This window comes from Euleptes europaea, chromosome 1 (genome assembly GCF_029931775.1).
Source record: "Euleptes europaea isolate rEulEur1 chromosome 1, rEulEur1.hap1, whole genome shotgun sequence".
NCBI lineage: Eukaryota > Metazoa > Chordata > Lepidosauria > Squamata > Sphaerodactylidae > Euleptes > Euleptes europaea.
The window spans coordinates 93,347,715-93,368,110 of record NC_079312.1 but is presented as its reverse complement, the minus strand read 5'-3'; the positions used below and the strand labels follow the sequence as shown (position 1 = coordinate 93,368,110).

The 20,396-nt window shown below is 45.7% G+C and overlaps 1 protein-coding gene across 1 annotated transcript in view; it reads left to right on the top strand.

Annotated features, from left to right (window-relative positions):
- The window catches only part of JADE2 (jade family PHD finger 2), a 184,862-nt gene that overhangs the window by 109,464 nt on the left and 55,002 nt on the right, over positions 1-20,396 (top strand). Inside the window, exon 6 of the mRNA XM_056857241.1 lies at positions 11,845-12,056. Within this exon, the coding sequence (XP_056713219.1) occupies positions 11,845-12,056 (212 nt within the window). The remainder of the gene's footprint in view (positions 1-11,844; positions 12,057-20,396) is intronic.

Here is a 20,396-nt window from a genome sequence, read left to right as displayed (position 1 = left end):
AGGGATATGGTACAGGTAGCCATTTTGTATCACACTTGTGCTGAAAAATCTGCAGTGATAACCCATCTGTTTCCAGGCACAATTCAAGTGCTGGTTCATATCTTTAAAGCCCTAAACGGCTTAGGGCTAGAGTACCTAAAGGACTGTCCCCTCCCATACCATCTAATCCACCTCTCAAGCCCTGTTCTCTGTGTTCCTGCCATCAGAGGTGAGGAAGTTGTCAACTAGAGAATCAGTTTTTTAATGGTCTTCTTCAGTTGTGTTGTTAATTTTTATGATGCTGATGTCTAATGGTTTGTTTTTAATGACTATTTTATAGTATAGTTTTAATTGGAAGTCACCTTAAGCAGGACTCTGAAGATGTGGCATAGAAATAATAAATTTCGGTCAACGTATATTCACTAAAATATACTTTTAGGGGCTTCAGTTTAATAGAGTGTAGGAAACACAACAGTTATTGATTGAGAAACATTGGAACATCTGATGAGCCATGCAGTTTTTGTGTCAGGCACTCAGTTGAGACAGTTACCATTTTTAGGTTGCAGTAGGAAGAAGAAAAAACTTCAACTTTCCCAGGGTCAGAAAGTAATATGGGGGGGGGGGAGAGAAGGGAAAGATCCATAAACCTTGTGCCCATAGATGGTTGACACTGGTCTATTGTACTAAGATAGCCATGCCCACCATTGTTCCTTTTAATGGTTGCTTGCAAGTTCTTACAGATATAAAGAAAGAATCACAGAACCAGGTTTTGATATTTTGCTTTGCCTTAAGCTAAAATCCTGTGTGCATATTGGGTTGGATCCACTGATGAATTTTTGCACATGCTTAGAGAGGGCAATTTTTGCCAAGCAGGTTTTATAAAATGGGGGCATTACTGAGAAAGTCTTGTTCCTCAATATTACCTGCATTATCTTTCCAGGCAGAACAACCTAAACATGACCTGCTTTAATGATCTTGGCAAATTTATGGGGTATATATGTGAGGAGGCAGTCTTTAAGATCCTTCTTCCATTGTTAAGGTTTAATTGTAGAAAAAAGACATGAGTAAATATGTCTTAAATATTACAAAGCCTGGTCAAACAACATAATCTAAAATTATAATCCACTAAAATTGCTCTTATGTTTGCTTTACCAGAACTGCAGAAATGATTCCACAGCCTGTATTCATTGTATCCATATTTCAGTTTTTTCTCTTTTCATTTGTTTTTTTAAATTGATACAAACCATTAGACATCATTGCAAAGGGTTAAAGATGTGCTATTCAGATTCCAAATAATGCTTAAAACCGAGTATCCTCTTAATAAGAAATGCCTCAGGACAGTTGTGTGAGACCAAAGCGGTAATGTATAGAGAAAGAGAGACAGATATGATTATAAAGTGGCTTTTGAAATCATTTTGCTATCATCTTAAATTTAAGCAATAATTGATGTTGGTGGGTGGTATAAAAGGTGATAATTGGTTCCTGTAAATCTTTTAAGTGCATTAGTGGGAGATGCTTATAATGAAATATCTGGGAGCTTCACAGCACACAATTGGCTCTTATACTGGTTGTGTTTTGTTGAGTTTATATAGAAAGGTTTTGGTGACACTCAACCCTAAATTATCTGAGCCATCTCAAAGCTTCACTCTTAAAGGAATGGACAAAGTATTGGGTTCTTTTTCCCACCCTCTCTTCTAGTAATGAAGCAAAGTTATCCAGAATTTAAAAGTAAATATTTTGGAAAAAGAAAGAGAATATTAATCTTAATGAAATTTATCTTGAAAAAGCCATTTGTAGCTTGCAACTTTACATCCTCGTCCTTGTAGGAAGTAAGTTCCAATGACTTCAGAAGAAAGCGCTTTCACTGACTCACACTGAGCTCCATTTTGCCTTGGACAAAGCTCTAGTCACTTGCTTTGTGGGAGGGAATAACTTAGATGAAGATTCTTCTACATGCGGGCCTCTACACATAGGTGTGTATTTTACTGCTTCACCTGTAGTTTCATGGGTTGGGGACAGCATTTAGCCTTGGAGCTGGTTGTAAGGGTTTTTGGCTCCCATGGCAGCATTTTTTGGATATTGTGAGGCAAGTCTGAAAATCCAGTGGGGATACAGCGGTGCCTCATACAACGTCACACTACTTACTTCACTGATGCCACAGCATTGTTGAAATTAAGCGGGCCTGGGTCTGGTCAGTGCCTGGATAGGAGACTGCCTGGAAACACACACACACACACACACACACTCTCTCTCTCTCTCATATTCTCTCTCTCTCTCTCTCTCTCTCATATTCTCTCTCTCTCTCTCTCTCTCTCTCTGATATTCTCTCTCTGATATCCTACCTATATTCTGTGGAAGAAAGGTAAGATATAAATAAAGAAGGTTTTCAGATCTTTGTGTTCCTGTATTTATGCTAACATAATCCCCAGGACTGTAGCAGGGCAAATCAAGTCTATGTTGCTTGAAGCGTTGATCATGAACTATATGTTGTAGAGGAGATCAGGGTTTTTTCATATTAATATGCAGTGAAAGTCTGGTGAGACCATTTGGAATGAGGCAATGTCATGGGCGGAGGGTAGCTTACCCCTTTCCTTGTACCGTGTTTTCTAGCAGGAATCTCCCCCACCCTTCCCAAGTTCCTGTTAACACCAGTAAGGGAACAAATAGGTACCCATATCAATATATATGATTCTCAACATTGCCGAATCTATGGATACTTAAATCCAGAGACTGGAGCCAGGGACAGGCAAGACAGATCTTTCTACAAACCTGGAAAAAGCCTCAGGTTTGCAGGTTCTTAAAAGAAACAAACCACAGTAGTAGGTAGCACACACATCCCACCCCCATAGAAGCAGGACTAGCTTTGAGAAACAAATGCTATTGTCTCTGGCCATTGCTAGGCAACCACAACATTAGCACCAGTTGAAGCTTTTGTTTCTGTCAGTAAAAGGTGTGGAGGGGTAACTGTCCTTCCCAGGGCAACTTTGGCCTTTGAGGAGGAGTCATGGCCTTGATAGCAACCACCAGATAGCTTGATACCATGGAAGTTCCACGACTCACCCAGGCCCAGGTGCTAACTACCACTCAACAGCAGCCACCAAACAAAAATCAGTGTGGTGTAGTGGTTTAGATTAGGATCTGGGAGACCATGTAACTTGGCCAGACTTTTCCCAAGGAGAGGAAGTGGGTTGTCTAGTGGGTGGGAAGGAGAGAAGAAGGCAGGAAAGGGTATGGGGGCTTTCAATGAAGTCCTTGGAGGTCCCCCACCTGTATCAGAAAAGCAGCTATGGTTTCTTTCAGAAAGATGGCATGAGGGAAAGATTACCCTCCCCAATTCCCATAGTCCAAATCCCGTCCCCCAGTTGTTTTTTTATATAACAGGTGATCTGATCACAGATCTCCCACTTAACATTCAGTTCAGTTCTAAATCTTCATTTACCAGAACCATGCCCAGCTCACTTCACTAATAATGTACTTGCACCATCAGATTCCAGAAGACACTTTAGAACAGCATGGTTTAACTTCAACAGAATTGTGCTTCTAAATGCCCTTAGGAGGTTTGAAAATATTTGGCACCATCATCCTCATAGCATAAACAGAACATTCAGTGGCATGAATCTATTGCCCAAAATTGTGAAGAAATTTTTTATTTGGAGAAACTAATCTGGCTTATTCTTAGTGCTTTGAAAAGCACTTCACATTCTGATAGCTCTAATTCTCACAGCCTCCCTGTGAGGTAGGTAAGGAGCATTATCTGCGATTTACAGAAACCAATGCAGACGAATTCCAAGTGACTTGCTTTAAGCTAAAGGTAGAAAAAGATCCTAGCATTGAGTTCTCAGGAAATCCTGACTCATGGCCTTGTGGTCTAAATACTACTCTTTAAAAACGACATTCACTCACTTGTTTGTGTGATTTGCCTAAATAAAAACATACGTGAAAGAAAAAAGACCCAAGGAAGAAAATCTGTTTGTGTTTGTAATACTGTAGCAATGTTTGTACAATAGATTTCTGACTGTTTATATGTACAGACACATTCTCAAAGAAACAATCAGGTTTGTGAATCAACTAATGACGCAGTGTGTGATTCTAAAATTGTTGCTCATGAACAGTTTTATCCTCTTCAATATACTGGGTGAAGAAGTTCTCGTTTCAGTAAATTGATTTAAGTAAAAGTGCAGTTTAGTTGGAAATAAGTCTCAGTTTTTGCACAAAGTGGCTCATCTGTTAATATTTCTTTCTGGTTTATTAAACAGTTCATTATCAGAATGTTTAGAAACAAGTAGAAAATGTGTATTTAATAGAAAAATCTTCTCACAGTATGTGCCAAACCCCACATATCTACCAGGAAGCGTCATTATAGAACAGTGGTTTTTGTGCAGAAAACACAAATAGGGTGTGCAAACCTCATTTGCGTCCCTTTTTGAACAGTTTTTAAAAAAACAAACACGGATGATCTGAATACAAGTCTAGGGTTTGTGTCAGCTTTTCCCAGTCCTCTGAGAGATTTCAGCCAGTCAGTGACCTTCTCACACTGCTTACAGCAACCACTTGGGTAGACTGTTTTTTCCACCAGCGGGGCTATTTTGCTATTACATGATAGGCAAAACTTTTTTCAGTACGTAGACGATGTGGAGGGAAATCTGTATTTATTCATGACATGCTTCTGAGGAGTATAGCAGTTTCTCTCCCTCCCCCCCATCAGCAGATTAGCGGGCACATATCCAACAACAGTTGCCATTACGCCTCATCTTACAAAGTTCTGAAGAAGGAATCTGAGTGGCTCATTTCCTGTTGTGTGTGTAAGTGCCGTCAAGTCGCTTCCGACTCATGGCGACCCTATGAATGAAAGTCCTCCAAAATGTCCTGCCTTTGACAGCCTTTCTCAGATCTTGCAAACTGAAGGCTGTGGCTTCCTTTATTGAGTCAATCCATCTCTTGTTGGGTCTTCCTCTTCTCCAGCTGTCCTCAACTTTTCCTAGCATGACTGTCTTTTCCAGTGACTCTTGTCATCTCATGACGTGACCAAAATACGATAGCCTCAGTTTAGTCATTTTAGCTTCTAGGGTCAGTTCAGGCTTGATTTGATCTATAACCCACTGATTTGTTTTTTTGGCAGTCCACGGAATCCATAACACTCTCCTCCAACACCACATTTCAAAGGAATCTATTTTCTTCCTATCCGCTTTCTTCACTGTCCAGCTTTCACACCCATACATAGTAATAGGGAATAGGAATAACATTTCCTGTTAAGGGTAGACAAAGTGATGTTTGGGGAAGAGTGGGGGAGACCATGTCTGTTTTTCTTTGTGAGTGATGTCTTTATGGACATTATGTTAGTATCAATGCAATTACATTTTCTTAGCACCATGTCTTAGTTGATTATCTCATTTCCACTGTTGCGAATGAAAATCCAGTTCCAGAGACATGTTCAGGGCAACTTAATTCTTTCCCGCTATCCTGAAGTGAAAACTACTAAGTAGTCACTGCATGACAGTGGCGCTGACTTGGTGTTTCTTTCCTTTCTAAATAAAGTCCTCTGACATAAGTGTTGGACAAAGCACTCAGTGGCTGAAAGAAAGCACCAAAAGCCTCTTCATTGGAACGCTGTCAAAAGGCAGTTCTGCTCTGTTGAAAAAAGAAATCTCTTTATGAATAGCAATAACTTTATATGATGCTGAGGAAGATAAATGGAAAAAGAACTAACCCCCAGGCCTTGTCAATTAACGATTCATAAGCCATTAATCGCTTTGTACCCATCGAGTACATTTGTCACTTGAATAGGCTCTGGGGTACTTGTGTGCTGAGCTCCACAGACTAATTATAGTACTAATGTAATTACACATAAACAGATTGGATATATGTGTGTAAGTGACACACAGCCAAAAAAAGAGACTGGTCACATAATCAACAAGCCACAATTAGTGGGGGGCACACTCCCATTCCAAAAGATAGCACTTTTAACTTTGTTCCCATTTAAAAATCCCACAGGTCACACTGATAAGAACAGTTTTAGTAATGTTATTGAATTCATATCTTCGTGTTGTTTATAGTTCAGGCTTTTCTCCTCTTTTGTGCACCTCTTGTATGGTTTACACAATTTTAATCTCTGTAAGATGCAACACTCTTGGATGCAACACTGTGCATTTGTGATTATTTAAGTTAAAAAGTTTGAAATAATAAGTTTTTTAAAGTCCTGTGAATTCAGACCTGCTGCTGAAGAGACACTCAGCTTTAGAACCAAGTAAAATCAGGAGGTGGAAGAGGTTTCTCATCAACTCTCACTCCTTTCCTGTGGGTTTGGTTGGCAGTATCGCTAACAATGAAAAATTTAGAACCTCGCCTAGTCACAGGGAATAGGCTGTAACAGAAGTTGTAGGGTAGGATACTGTTGCAGACATAAGAAGTTTCCACTTAGCATGAAATAAGCACTCTCCCAATTCTTTTGTGATCTCCGCCAGGAACATAGGTTGGTTTCATATTACCTTTGGAAATCCTCTCTGTGTGTTCTTACTTCTTCACCTTTGCCCTTGTTCATGAATAGCAAACTGTTGGACTTGCTCAATGCTGAACAATTTCATAACATAACAACAACTATCACTGCAGCACAAGGCAATAGCTATAGTAATTGCACCTTAACTTTAATGTAGAAATGCTGAGGAGAAGGTGGTTAGTTACCACACATTTAAATGCTGTCCCCTAATCTCCATCCACCTGTTACTCTATAAGAGCGAGGAATCAGTCAAACTAGGGCTTCTAAATGATGAAGCATTTGGGGGTTATTGTCTTACGCTGAATTAATTACCAATTTGTTAATTTGTGTAAATAAATACTAAGTTGACTCAGTACAGGTGACATTTGGAGAATATTTGCAGAACACAGCTGTTGATTTCTCATTTAATAACACAGTAGAATAATTTGTTTGGACAGACTGGGTTTTAACTTGAATGAATTGTTCAATTAATGCTTTCAACCCTATGACAGAGTACTCCTAATGCAACCTCGCACAAGTTAGCTTTATCATATGTGACCTGCAGCATATTCCACAGGTCTGTGCCAGTGGAAAAGTAATAGAATAAATTAAAGGCAATACAATACACCAAAATAGCAACTTGATAGAATTGATTGTTTTTTCATCAGCTTCTTCTTCCCCTAGTAGCCTTCTATGCCCCTTGATACAGCACTGTTCAGGTTCAAAAGATGTGCAACAACAGAGACACCATTTGCAGAAAACAGTGGGAGGGCAATTGCTACCGAATCCTTTTCCTCACTGAAGCCCCCCCCCATAGAGTTGTCGAGGGTCCCTCGTCAGTGGCTTGGGGGGTACAGGAGAAGCTTCCATCAAATTGTTATGTTGATGTAATTTTGGATCCAAACGTGTAGTTTTTCAAACTATGTGGAGCCTGGAATAATTGATTAATTAACTTGTTTGTTCTCTGAGGATCCTCATCAAGATCAGAATGCATGGCCAAGGCTTATATAGTTTCCCTTTTCAATATACTAGATTGTACCTTGCTGAAGTGTACTCATTCATGTCTTGAATGGTCTCACTTGAACAGTATCGTCCAACCCAGACCAATAGCCAGGGCCGTAGCTGGGGGTGGGGAAAGGCGAGGAAGAAAAAGACGCTGGTTTTTATATGCTGACTTTCTACCACTTAAGGAAGAATCAAACCGGATTAAAATCACCTTCCCTTCCCCACAACAGACACCCTGTGAGGTAGGTGGGGCTGAGAGAGCTCTAAGAGAGCTGTGACTAGCCCAAGGACACCCAGCTGGCTTCATGTGGAGGAGTGGGGAAACCAACCCGGCTCACCAGATTAGCGTCCGCCGCTCATTTGGAGGAGTGGGGAATCAAACCCGGTTCTCCAGATTAGAGTCCACTGCTACAAACCACTGCTTTTAACCACTACACCACGCTGGCTGGCAGCTGCTGCCCTGTGACATGCAGAGAGGGTGGCAGACCAGCCTCTCCTCAGGAGGAGTCGGCTGGGTAGGAGAGGCAGTTCTGCTGCCCTCTCTGCATGCTACAGGGGTGGCGGCTGCCTTCCTCGCCCCCCACCCCCATAGTTACGGCCCTGCCAAAAGCCATATTTAGGAGTTGAAGCACAAGCCTTGCTTTAACAGATTGCTAATGAAGGGCTATTCAAAAAGTCAACTGGAGTACTCCAAACACCTCAGGCACTATATACCAAATTTGGTTTCCGAAAACACATCATCATCTGTCAGGTTTGCCAGCAATAGACCCGCACTGTCAAGTTCCTTTGCATGTTCTGGCTTAACAACTCTAGCATTTGAAAGAGCCCTGGTAGGGAATTGTATTGTCTGGCTGGCTGAATTCCAGACTGACACAGACATGTAAGATGCCGATCCAGCTTCTTGCCTAAACTTGCCAAGGCAAGCAGCATGAAAAGGGATAGCTCTTTGAGAAGCTCTTTAAGTCGCCCAAGTGTCCGAGCATCTAATAGAAAGAGCTGCATGCAGTCTGAACCAAATCCAAATTCCACTCCAAGGAAATCCAGATGCTGCCATCAGAATAAATTATGCAAAGTACATACTTTTTAAAATGATTGATAACTCTCCCACTTCTGCTAATCGTTCTGCCACTCCCAGGCCCTTAGCCCAACACTTATACAAACAGTATGTATTTTGATGATCTTCCATAGTTTATTTTGCATACTGGAGTCAGATTATCAAAGAGTGTCGTGTTCTTAGCAAGAGGCATGGTGACAGGAAGGAAGAAAAAGGCCTGGAGATTGAGGTTTGATCATTTGCGGGATAGTGAGGGAAGAGCTATGAATAGCTGTCAGGCAAGGAGGATAGAGAATTGTTCTGGAAGCCAAAGGCATTGCTTCCAACCACTGAAAGTGCTTCGCAAAAGCCACTGGCTTTTATGCACTGAATTGCTTTAACCTTACAGCTGAAAGGGAAATTGAACCATGGTCTTTGCCATGAACATATCCTGCAGGGCTGTAAATAGTTTAGGCTGACTGATAAAAATGACTGGCTTAAACTAATGATTTCACAATGAATGTAATGTTTTAACTTTATAGATACACCAAGGAATTATTTTGTACCGTAGCCATAAGATGTGAGCCATAATTAGAAATCACTTTTATGCTCCTACTTATGAATGAAATAACCTATTTCATTCTAGGTTACTTAACTAGTAGTCAAGTATGTCATTTTTTTACTTGATGGTGGACATCTCACATGTTTTGTTATGCGTATTAATCCTTGATTTGATTAACTTACCTTTCTCTGGAGAAAATGTCAAGTACATACCATTAGCAACATATAGGTTTATATCCTATGGACGAGCTCAATACACTTCCTCCAGCACTTAAAGTTTGCACGAGAGCCCATTGAAAACCATTTATCTTGCGTAAATGGAAGTTTTAGCGGATGCGTCTTAGCAGACGTTTAGCAGATGCATCTGCATGTTCTGGCTTTGATCCTATGAATAAATTCCATGCAATCTAGCATGTATGGATTTCGTTCATAGGATCCAAGACATAACATGTAGCAGCTGCAGGACTGTCTGCAAATTAATACTTCGCGAAGAAGAAGAAGAGTTGGTTTTTATATGTCGTCTTTCTCTACCACTTAAGGAAGAATCAAACCAGCTTACAATCACCTTCCCTTCCCCTCCCCACAACAGACACCATGTGGGGTAGGTGGGGCTGAGAGAGTTCTAAGAGAGCTGTGACTTGGCAGCAGAAGATAGGACACACAATAATGGGTTTAAATTGAGGGTGGAAAGGAATTGGCTGGATATTAGGAAAAAATTGTTTACAATGAGAGATGTTCGACAGTGGAATCAGCTACCTAGGGAGGTGGTGAGCTCCCCCTCACTGGCAGTCTTTAAGCAGAAGCTGGACAAAGAATTGTCAGGGAAGTTCTAGGCTGATCCTGCATTGAGCATGGGGTTGGACTAGCTGGCCTGTATGGCCCCTTCCAACTCTATGATTCTAGCCCAAGGTCACCCAGCTGGCTTCATGTGTAGGAGTGGGGAAACCCGCCCGGTTCACCAGATTAGCGCATCCTCTGCTCATGTAGAGGAGTGGGGAATCAAACCCAGTTCTTCAGATTAGAGTCCACCGCCCCAATCCATTGCTCCTAACACCATGCTAGCTTTCTTGAAGTAGCTGTCAGGGATACCCCACTGAACAAGCAGAGTATCTCAGATGTAAAGCTGGTAGTCTTAGGCTAAAGGCTGGATTTCAGATATTGACATGTATTGATTGGGTTAAATTCCCATTGACTTTGGGCAGAGGTAGGATAAATTTATTTAGGTATTTATACTCTGCTTTTCACCCAAAGCAGCTATTCTCCTCTCTTCCATTTTAGCCTCACAACAACAGCCCAGTGAGGTAGGTTTGGCCGAGAGTGACTGGCCCCAAGGTCACCTATCCAAGCTTCCATGGCAGAGTGGAGATTTGAACCTGGGTCTCCCAGATCCTAGAACAACACTCAAACTACTACAGCATACTGGCTGTCTGAAGGAGAAAAATGTTAGAGGAATGATGATTAGATTCAACTTTACTGTCTACAAATTTTCCAATAATAATTGCTGTTAATAATTACTACCATTGTGGGTGTGACAGGTGAGAGCTAGAAGTTGCTCCTACCAGTAATGCTTGTTTGGTATAATTCCAAGATAATGATTCCTACTGTGGATCAAGCACTGACAGTATCACATTCATTGCTTGCTATTGTTACTGAGAAATCTGGTTATAATGAGAATAAAAAACAAGATTAGAAATGCAAAAAGTAAGCAGCTTTCTGTCAGCATGAGAGCTTACTGTGGGAAAATCACAAAACCAGGGGACAGCTTTTACAGAAAGATACCTTATAAATAAAGTTAATTTTTTTCTCTAGTGCCCTTGGAATTTCCCCCCTTTCTTAAGCTTCTTAAGCAAATTAGCATCAGAGTAGCTGACCTCATCCCTCTGCACTGTGTACTGTCCTGCCACTTTAATGGATGCTTCCTTCTGTGACAGTCTGACATGTAAACCCTTGGCCTTCAGAGTCAGATGCAGCAGTTTGTGCATGAGACCTTCTTGTCCCCATCAGTCTTTCTGTTCCAGCTGCAAGTGCTTTCTTTAAGAAAGGTGAAAAGAGCCTTTGGAAGTGGTGATTCATGAGACCTCACTTGCCAAATGGCCCCGTCACAGTGGCAGGTAATGTCATGGGTGGCTTCTGCTGCTTAAAAAGCAAGGCTGGTGGACCAGAATCCTGAAAAGGGAAGGAGAGAAGGGTGGTTCTCTGAGGAAACACAAGGTCTCTCCTGATACTTCCTGTGTCAAGTACTTGTAGAAACTGGGCCAAGTTAAAGAAGCTGCATGGACTGCAAGAATCTCCATTTTCAGTTGTGGCAAATGCAGTGCCAATGAATATGACACTCCCGTCTTTGTTAACAGACATGTAATTCCTCCTTTTCTATTTAGATAACTCATTTTTATCCTGACTTTGTTCCAGGGAGCTAAGGGCAGTGAACATGGCACTCCTGGCTTTATTCTGACGATAACCCTATGAGGTGGGATAGGCTGAAAGCCTCATAGTAAAGAGACGATTCAAACCTGGGTCTCCTGGCTCTTAACCTGGTATGAGTATACCACGCTGGCTCTGGGTGTTTCTTGTTTGGAAACTTGTATGGTCCTGTTTTCTACCGTTTCTTTTCAGTCGTTTCTACTTAGGGCAGAAGAGAAAAACAAACATAGCCGGCTAAACTGCCCAGCCTTCCATTAGATATTTTAAGCTTTTATTAAGATATCAGCCCTTAGTTTGGAAATTCCTCACCGGAACACAGTTTGAGTTATTCTGACACAGAGTAAACGGAGCGCTGTTGCCTTTTGCCTTTCAGAACAGCCAGAAATGGATGAATTCACCCTGGAAAGAGTGCTGGAGGAGCTGGAGACGCTGTGCTACGAAAATATGAACATTGCCATTGAGACGGAGGAAGGCCTGGGCATAGAGTACGATGAGGATGTCGTGTGTGACGTCTGCCGCTCGCCCGAAGGAGAAGACGGCAACGAGATGGTTTTCTGTGACAAATGCAATGTCTGCGTGCATCAGGCAAGTCGTATTTCTCACTGGGGGGTGAGGTTTAAGTGGGTCTTTCTGCCTCATTAGCTTAAGAAGAAGAGTTGGTTTTTATATGCCAACTTTCTCTACCACGTAAGGGAGACTCAAACCGGCTTACAATCACCTTCCCTTCCCCTCCCCACAACAGACACCCTGTAAGGTAGGTGGGGCTGAAAGAGTGTGACTAGCCCAAGGTCACCCAGCTGGCTTCATGTGTAGGAGTGGGGAAACACATCCAGTTCACCAGATTAGCCTCCGCTGCTCACGTGGAGGAGTGGGGAATCAAACCCGGTTCTCTTAACCACTACACCCCGCTGGCTCCCAACACCAGGTTAGAAGCAGAGACGTTGCTATTGACAGGGGAGCCCTCCTGCCCTTCATACTGGGGCCCGTCATGTGTTCATTTGCAACAACAATGGAATTCCTGGGTTTGAGCTTATTTTAGAGTGAAAGTGCTTCCAGCCCGTCATCAAGGGTTGTGTAGGGAAAATACTATGTTACAGCGGGAACCTCCCACCTCCTTGGCTTTTGCATTTCTTTCCCTGCACTGTTGCAGTTACATCTTCTGTACGTTCATAGAATGTTCATAGAATGTTTCTATATGTATAGAGAATGTTACATCTTTCTGTATTTCCTGCCATAGGCTGTGTTCCTGTCCTGATTGAAGACAAAAAAGGGTTCCTCAGTCCCACTTCAAGCTAATGTTAGGATAAATACATACATTCCAATATTGGTCAATAGTTGGCGATGGGTAAAAACAGTAACACCTGGTGTGGTGAATAGGAGGCTGTGCTCATTATTTTTTCCCCTCCTTGTTTTAATGTGGCATTTAAAACCATTTCCTTTCAGCACCTGCCCTCATAAAGCTGCTTCCGTGGGACATGGTGTGATCTTGACTGGGCAGAACAAGGCAGTGGCTACAGGAAGCACCTTTTACAAATTGCGTGTGTTGAGTTCAATAGATAAGTAGGTCACAATTAGGCCGTGTTGTCTAGGCAGTTAACTTGCCAGACTGTCCTTTAGAAGGAAAGAAGATCAGTTGAGGTCCACTGAATCAGGCTACCAGTTAGCAATCAATACTGAGTAGCTGAGTAGCTGGGATGTTCACTGTAATCAGAGGTAGATCTTTCTTTAGCTTCCTTTAGGCACTACATTCAGAGGATGGTCGCTCTTGTGCTTCCACATGCTGGCAGGGATTTTCACTAGAATGTCTTGGAGCTGAGGGAATCAGTTGGGGTTGGTGGATATTAGGTGGCTTCTAGGAGTGCTGTAGATTTCTCAGCAAATCACAGCTATTCAAGACATTGAATCGATCTTTCATAGTAACACCATATACTGTATACTACTCTTTGTGCAACACAGCTTCTAGCATACATTGTTCTTAGGCAGCTGTGTGGCCATCACTGTGGAGAGGACTCCACTGTTGTACAAATATCATGTGTTACCTTAAAATAGTTACTCCATTTGCTGGAATAATGATGGGTAAACCTTGTTGCCCTGTCAGGCCCACAGGCTTCTGTACATTTACCTAGTAGCCATCTTTCAGTGGAAGAGCCTCTGCTTGGCATGCAGAAGATCCCAGGTTCAATCCCCAGCATCTCCAGTTAAAGAGTCTGGCAGTAGGCAATGTGAAAGACCTCTGCCTGAAACCCTGGAGAGCCGCTGCTAGTCTGAGAAGACGATACTGACATTGATGGGCCAAGGGTCTGATTCAGTATAAGGCAGCTTTCGTGTGTTCCCATCCTCCTACACTTATAGAAAACCTCTAATTATTTGTCACCCTCCTACAGTTGTACCCCCTTTCTGTCCCTTCAACTGTGGGGACACAGTCTTGGCTCCTAAGTAGAACAAGTGGAGTTGTGCTAGAGGAAGGCAACTTGCTCACCTCCACACTCTCATTGCAACCTTCTGTGCCTCCCCACATTGTGCTCCTGAGGGTCAGTGGACCTGAAGGAGCAATGTGGGGAGATATCAGGAGATATCTCCCTCCACCCCTTTACAGTCAGAAAAAGCTGTCCCACTGAATGAGCTTCTGACAGAGCGACACTTTAGGGTATAAGCCATAGTAACTAAAGCACATTATTTCAGAGAGTCCTGCTGCTAAGGAGGATGGTGAATCAAAAGGGTTTCTCCTATAGTAGAATGCAAGATTAGCAGGCTTCCAGTGGTCCTCTGATGATCAGATTCAAAGAAAACTATGTCCCAAGTGGAAATGGACCCTTTATACCAGGCGAGCAGGCCGAATGGATGGCTTGTCTCACCATGTGGGGTAGCTTTCTTCTCTCGTGTGTCCATCCTGCCCACCAAGTGTGACATAGAGAGGGGAGGAGAAGAGAGAGAGCTTTAAGAAATCATGGATGTGATCTCTGCATAAAGTTTTATTTTATTTTAGGTTTCCTAATTACGCTAACGTCAAACCTAGAATCTGATAAAAGTGCTAACGTCATATCTTCAGTTTTTCAGCTCAGTGCTCTTTTGTCCTTCTGTGTGGACAACCCATGACTACCCTTTTTTCACAGTCAGGCATACACCTCCTGGCATTGCCACTAAGCTCACTGTAGGGGTGGGAAACCAGCCAATAATGAATTCTCCCCTTCTCTCTCTTAAGAATGTGTCCAGGTTCCATGCTCTTTTGCCAGATTAAAGCAGAGCTGTTTAAACACAGTGCTTCCTAGACACATGAACACTGAATGGAGAAAAGAGATGCTGGATTTTCTTTAAAGGGCCATAATGTGATTCACATACTAACCTACAAGTGAGCTAACCTGGAAGGAAGAACACAGTAATCTAGGACATACTGTGAATTCTAAGGCGCCTAAAGTCAAAGCTTGCAAATAACAGAAGGAAGGAAAAGAGGAGGAGGAGGCATATGGTCTGCAAGAAACATATTCTGCCTTATCCAAGAGGAACTCTTAATCTTGCATCGTGTCATGCAGCACACATCAGATCAATTAAATGAATAAGTCAGTAGCTGGTTTTGGATTACCTTTAGGCTTTAAAATTTACCACCTACCGAGGGAACTGCTAATGAGATAGTGAGCTTTTAACCTCTAGCGTATTCATTCAGACATCAGTAGCCCACACTCATCATCTTGTTAATGTAGTCACTGTTCTGTACCTTCTGTGGAAATGAACCTGAGGTGTTACTTATTCTGCGGGCGCATTAGAATGGTGTTTGTTGAGAATGCTGCAGTGAAAAGTGGCTTGAACATAACGTACAGAGCTGCTTTGTACTGAGCTGGTCCATCTAGCCCAGTATGGTCTTTGACTAGCAGAAACTTTTTAAAGTCTTGCTGTCTGAGGCCCATGGGAGGGAAAGCAACATGTCATAGCCCGATCTCATCAGACCTCGGAAGCTAAGCAGGGTTGGCGCTTGGATGGGGAATCACCAAGGAGAACTCTGCAGAGAAAGGCCTTGGCAAACCACCGCTGCTTACTCACTTGCCTTCTTACAGTTTTCTGGGGTCGCCCAAAGTCACCTGCAACTTGATAGCACTTTACACATAGACATCTGAGGCCCTTCTTTGTGAGATACCTGGGGTTGCATCGGGAGCCTTCTGCCACGTAAAATGTGCTCTGCTTGTTGAGTGATGATCCCTCAGACCAGTTGTTCTTAAAACTTTTAATCTACTACTACCCATCTTACTCAATCGAATGCCCCTTCACAAAAAAACAAAAAGAACATAAACACAGTACTCCAGATTATATTTATATATTTATTTATATCAGAGTGCAGCGAGACCTTTTTGCCTGATGGACATTAGCCAATTACTAAATGTTAGCTTTGATTTCTGTTTGCTCTGTGCCATTTTTAATGAACTGGGGGTAAAATCTAAGGTTTGGGATTTTATCCTTAGGGCAGGGTGAGCAGCACAAACAACTCTCCTCTGCTGGCTGTTAGAAGCCATTGCAAGTGGGGAGAGGGGACTGCCAAGAACCCCAAATTTCCTTCCCCCCCCACCAAGAATCATTGCCATAGACACTTTAAGGTGCCAGAAATTACTTTCAATGTGAGATTATGTTTCTTAGATTATTCATTCTCCCTGAGGTGAAGGGCATCTTGCAGATAGATGGGTGTTTCTGTTCCTGGATCATAAATAGGCAGGAAGTACACAAGAATTAACCTCACTTCCTGTCCCCTGGCCGGAAATGCCCCTTCGTCTCCACTTTTCTTCCTAGATAGGCAGCTCATTCTGTTTGCTCCGCTTGCAACCAGCACCATCGATTTTTTCGATTCAGGCTTCCAAGCCGCTCGTCCCTTTTTTGACCATTCCGACATCCTCGGCTTCTCCTGCGCCTTGAGAATGTCTTCATCGCCCGGCTCCAGTGCGGATGGGTTCCTCCGGCCGGAGGACCACTTGGCTGGCCTCCTGCCGAACACCAGGCAGGGGACCTCGGGCGCCTGAGCTCCCGCGGACGCGGTGGAGCTGGGCAGTAGTAAGGCGACCGACAGGGCTTCCACGGAGGCAGCACAGCCCACGGGCAAGAACTCCGGCTGGCTCCCTGCGGCGGCGGTGGAGTCCAGCAGCGACATGGTGGCCGAACGGCTCCCCGCGGCAGCGACAGATCCCGGGAACGGCAAACCAGCCGGAAAGCAGGTGAATGAGGCGGCGGCCAGGACCAGCTCCCCAGCCGGCAGAGCTCCCACAGGGGCGGTTGAGCTCAGAAGCGAAGAGGCATGCACCCGGCCTGCCGTGAAGTCACAAAAGACCGGCTCCAGCGGCAGGCGCAAACGAAAACATGTGGGCAAGGATGGGAAGGAGAAGAAGCCCCGCCAGCTCAGCCCGCAAGTGCCCAAGGCCCGCTCGGCCCGAGCAGCCAATGAGGACCTGGGAAGGGAGCAGCGTTCCTTGGAGCGGCGGCAACACAAGGCGGCTCCTCACGAGGAGGATCTACCAGACGCGGCTCCCACCACGCACTGCCAGCAGACCTCTTGGCAGCCGAATGAGCTACAGGGGCCCTGTTTGCCGCAAGGGGGGGGTAGAGGGCGGAAGGCCTAATGGCTCTCATGAGGCAGGTTCTCCGGGAGGAGTTCCCTTTCTTGCAGGCACCCTCCCTCTCTTCCTCCCACGGGGGAGGCTCTGGGGCCTTTTACCATGAATCCTCCCCAGAACCCAAGATCTCTGGGAATGAGAGCCATGCCCGCCGCCCCAGGGAAATCCCACCCCCCTGGCCCACCAAGGCTGCGAGGAAGGCCTGGCCCCCTCAGAGCCCTAGCCACAGGGAGGAATCCCCAGATACCTCTGCAGACTCAGAGGGAAGGAAGGAGGGGAAGCTCTCCAACGAGGAAGAGTCCCAAACCCCCACTGAGCATCACAACAGGCTCTTTGCGGGAGAGGACTTCCAGCACCTCCTCTCCAAGGCCATCTTGGCTCTGGACCTCATCGATACCAGTGAGCCAGTTGAAGGCAACAAGCCCCATACTCGACCCAGGGTGCCACAAGACCTCTTTCCCAGGTCCCAACAGTCCACCAAGACTGTCCCATTCCCTGAATTCTTCGAGGACATAGTCAGGTGAGAATGGGAAAGACCAACCTCACACAAGCAGCTGCCAAGGAACGTGCGAGCATTGTACAACCTGGCTCCCCACGCTATGGACATGCTCAAACCCCCACTGGTAGATGCGCCAGTGGGAGCCCTTCACTCCTCGGGACTTCTTTCCGAGGACGGCTTGGGATCACTGAAGGACCCCCTAGACAGACGGGTTGACCAAACCGCCAGGAAGGCACACGAGAACCTCACCATGGCCATTCAAGCTTCCGCCACCGCATCCCTCACCGCCAGAGCGGCCATAGTCTGGGCTAGAAAGCTGGCAACCTTCATCCCTCCTGATAATAAGCGAGCCACGGAGGGCATGAATAGGGTCCAAAAGGCCATTACCTTCCTGGCAGACGCTACCTTGGACTCCCTGACCCTCAGCGCCAGAGCAGCGGCGGCCAACACGATCACCAGATGGGCACTGTGGATCAGACCATGGGCCGCAGACTTCTCCTCCAAGGCCATGCTCCTTGCCTACCCCTACCAGGGAGGCCTTCTCTTCGGGGAAAAGCTGGAACAGATCCTCGTGGAGACGAAGGATAAAAAGAAAGTGCTGCCGCACAACCTTAGGAGGGACAACAGGGGATGCCCCTCCTCATCCTACCCCTCCTTTCGTTCCTTTCATTCCCTGCCACTTCCACGATCCAACTGTGGGTGCCCAGCGTGGTCTAACAACCGGGGCGCAGCGAGGGGAGGCAGCAGGTCCAGCAGAGGTTCCCAGTCCTACAGAGGTGACGGGATGAGTTGCTTCAACAAACCAAAAAGGCAGTGACTCCGGGAGCACTGCAGTGGGGGAAAGGCTGAGCTGCTTCAGCCACCAGTGGGCTCAGGCCTACCTCGACCGCTGGGTGGAACAGATAATCCACAGGGGTTATCTCATTGAATTCCGACTCCTCCCTCCCGACCGGTTCATTCAATCACCGAAGTCTTCCAACCCCGACAAGCATACGAGGACCTGGGCGGCCATCAATCACCTGCTGCACATCAAGGCTATTGAGGCCATCCCGATACCAGAGAGATCCTTCGGAGTCTATTCCATCTTCTTCACCGTTCCCAAAAGGAACGGAGACTGGCGGGCCAACACGTAAACAGGTTCATCCTGGCCAAACGCTTCCGGATGGAAACTCTTTGTTCCATCGTCGAGGCACTCCGGCCAGACAGCTTCATGTCTTCCATAGACCTGACAGAAGCGTACCTACACATCCCCATCTGCAATGACCATCGCCGCTTCCTGCACTTCAACTACATGGATCGCCACTTCCAATTCAGAGCGCTCCCCTTCGGCCTTTCCTCTGCCCTCAGGGTGTTCACCAAGGTCCTGGTCACCCTGGTAGCCCTGCTCCGAAAGGAGGGAATACACGTCTATCCCTACCTAGACGACCTGCTCATCACCACTCCATCCAAGCATCAGGCCATCCAGCACACTCAAGAGAGTAGTGCAGACACTGGAACATCACGGCTTCCTCATCAATTTCAACAAGAGTCACATATCCCCAACCTGGCACCTACAGCACCTGGGGGTTGTGATAGATATCACCTGCAGCACCCTCTTCCTCCCAAAGGACAAGGCCACCAAAATATCTTCCTTGGCCCGAGGGGCGTTCAACTCAAGAACAACCGGCCTATCTTCGCTGGCATGGCTGCAGGGCCACATGATCACGTGCATAGACTCCGTCACCTGGTCTCACTTCCACGCTCGTCCTCTCCAATGGTTCCTCAAACCGTACCAGCAGCTCATCCTGAAGAAGAGGAACATTCGCCTGACCCTTCCTTACGAGGTAAAACACAGTCTCCGTTGGTGGCTGAACCCCGCCAACCTGCAAAAGGGTCGTCAGTATTGGCACCAGACGACCTTACAGCTCTTCACAGACGCCAGCCTAGAGGGTTGGGGCGCCACAGGGCACCTGGACGGAGGAGGAACGATCTCTTCACATCAATCAGCTCGAACTCCAAGCCATCTACCGAGCACTCAAATCCTTCCAACAGACGATCTCCGCACACCATGTCCTCATCCGGACGGACAATGTGGCTGCGAAGGCTCACCTGAACAAACAAGGTGGGTCCAGATCATCAACTCTCCACTGGGAAGCCAGCTGGATCTTACGGTGGGCAGAGAGGCACCTACGGTCCATCAAGGCAGAACACATCCGGGGCGAGCTGAACACACAGGCCGACTGGTTGAGCAGAAAGAAGGTAGATGAGGGGAAGTGGTCGCTGCAATCTCGAGTATTCCGCACACTCTCCACTCGCTTCGGCCGGCCGACTGTGGACCTCTTCACATCCCCGTCAAACAGTCAACTACCTCGATTCTTCTCATGCTACTCACATCCTCAAGTAGAACAGACGGATGCCCTGTTGGCCCCTTGGCCCCCTGGTCTACTCTACGCCTTCCCTCCGCTCTCAGTCATCCCGAGGGCTCTGCGGAAGCTGCTGCAGGAGAGGGCAACAGTCTTGTTCGTAGCTCCAGACTGGCCACGCAGGCCCTGGTACCCCACTCTCCAGGAGCTGTCCATTCAGCCACCGTGGAGGATACCAGTCTCCAAGGACTTGCTCCACCAGGGGCCGATCCTAATCCAGCTTGGTTTTGCTTGACCGTCTGGGTATTGAGAGGCAAAGGCTACTCGGTCTAGGCTACACCCCTGACGTGGTCAACACCATGCTGGCAGCCAGACGGCCTTCCACCCAGCGCATATATAACTCTGCATGGAAGGCGTTTGTATGCTGGTGCAGACGCAAGGGACTCGACTCGCTGAATCCTGCCATGGCCACACTGCTGGCGTTCCTACAGGAGGG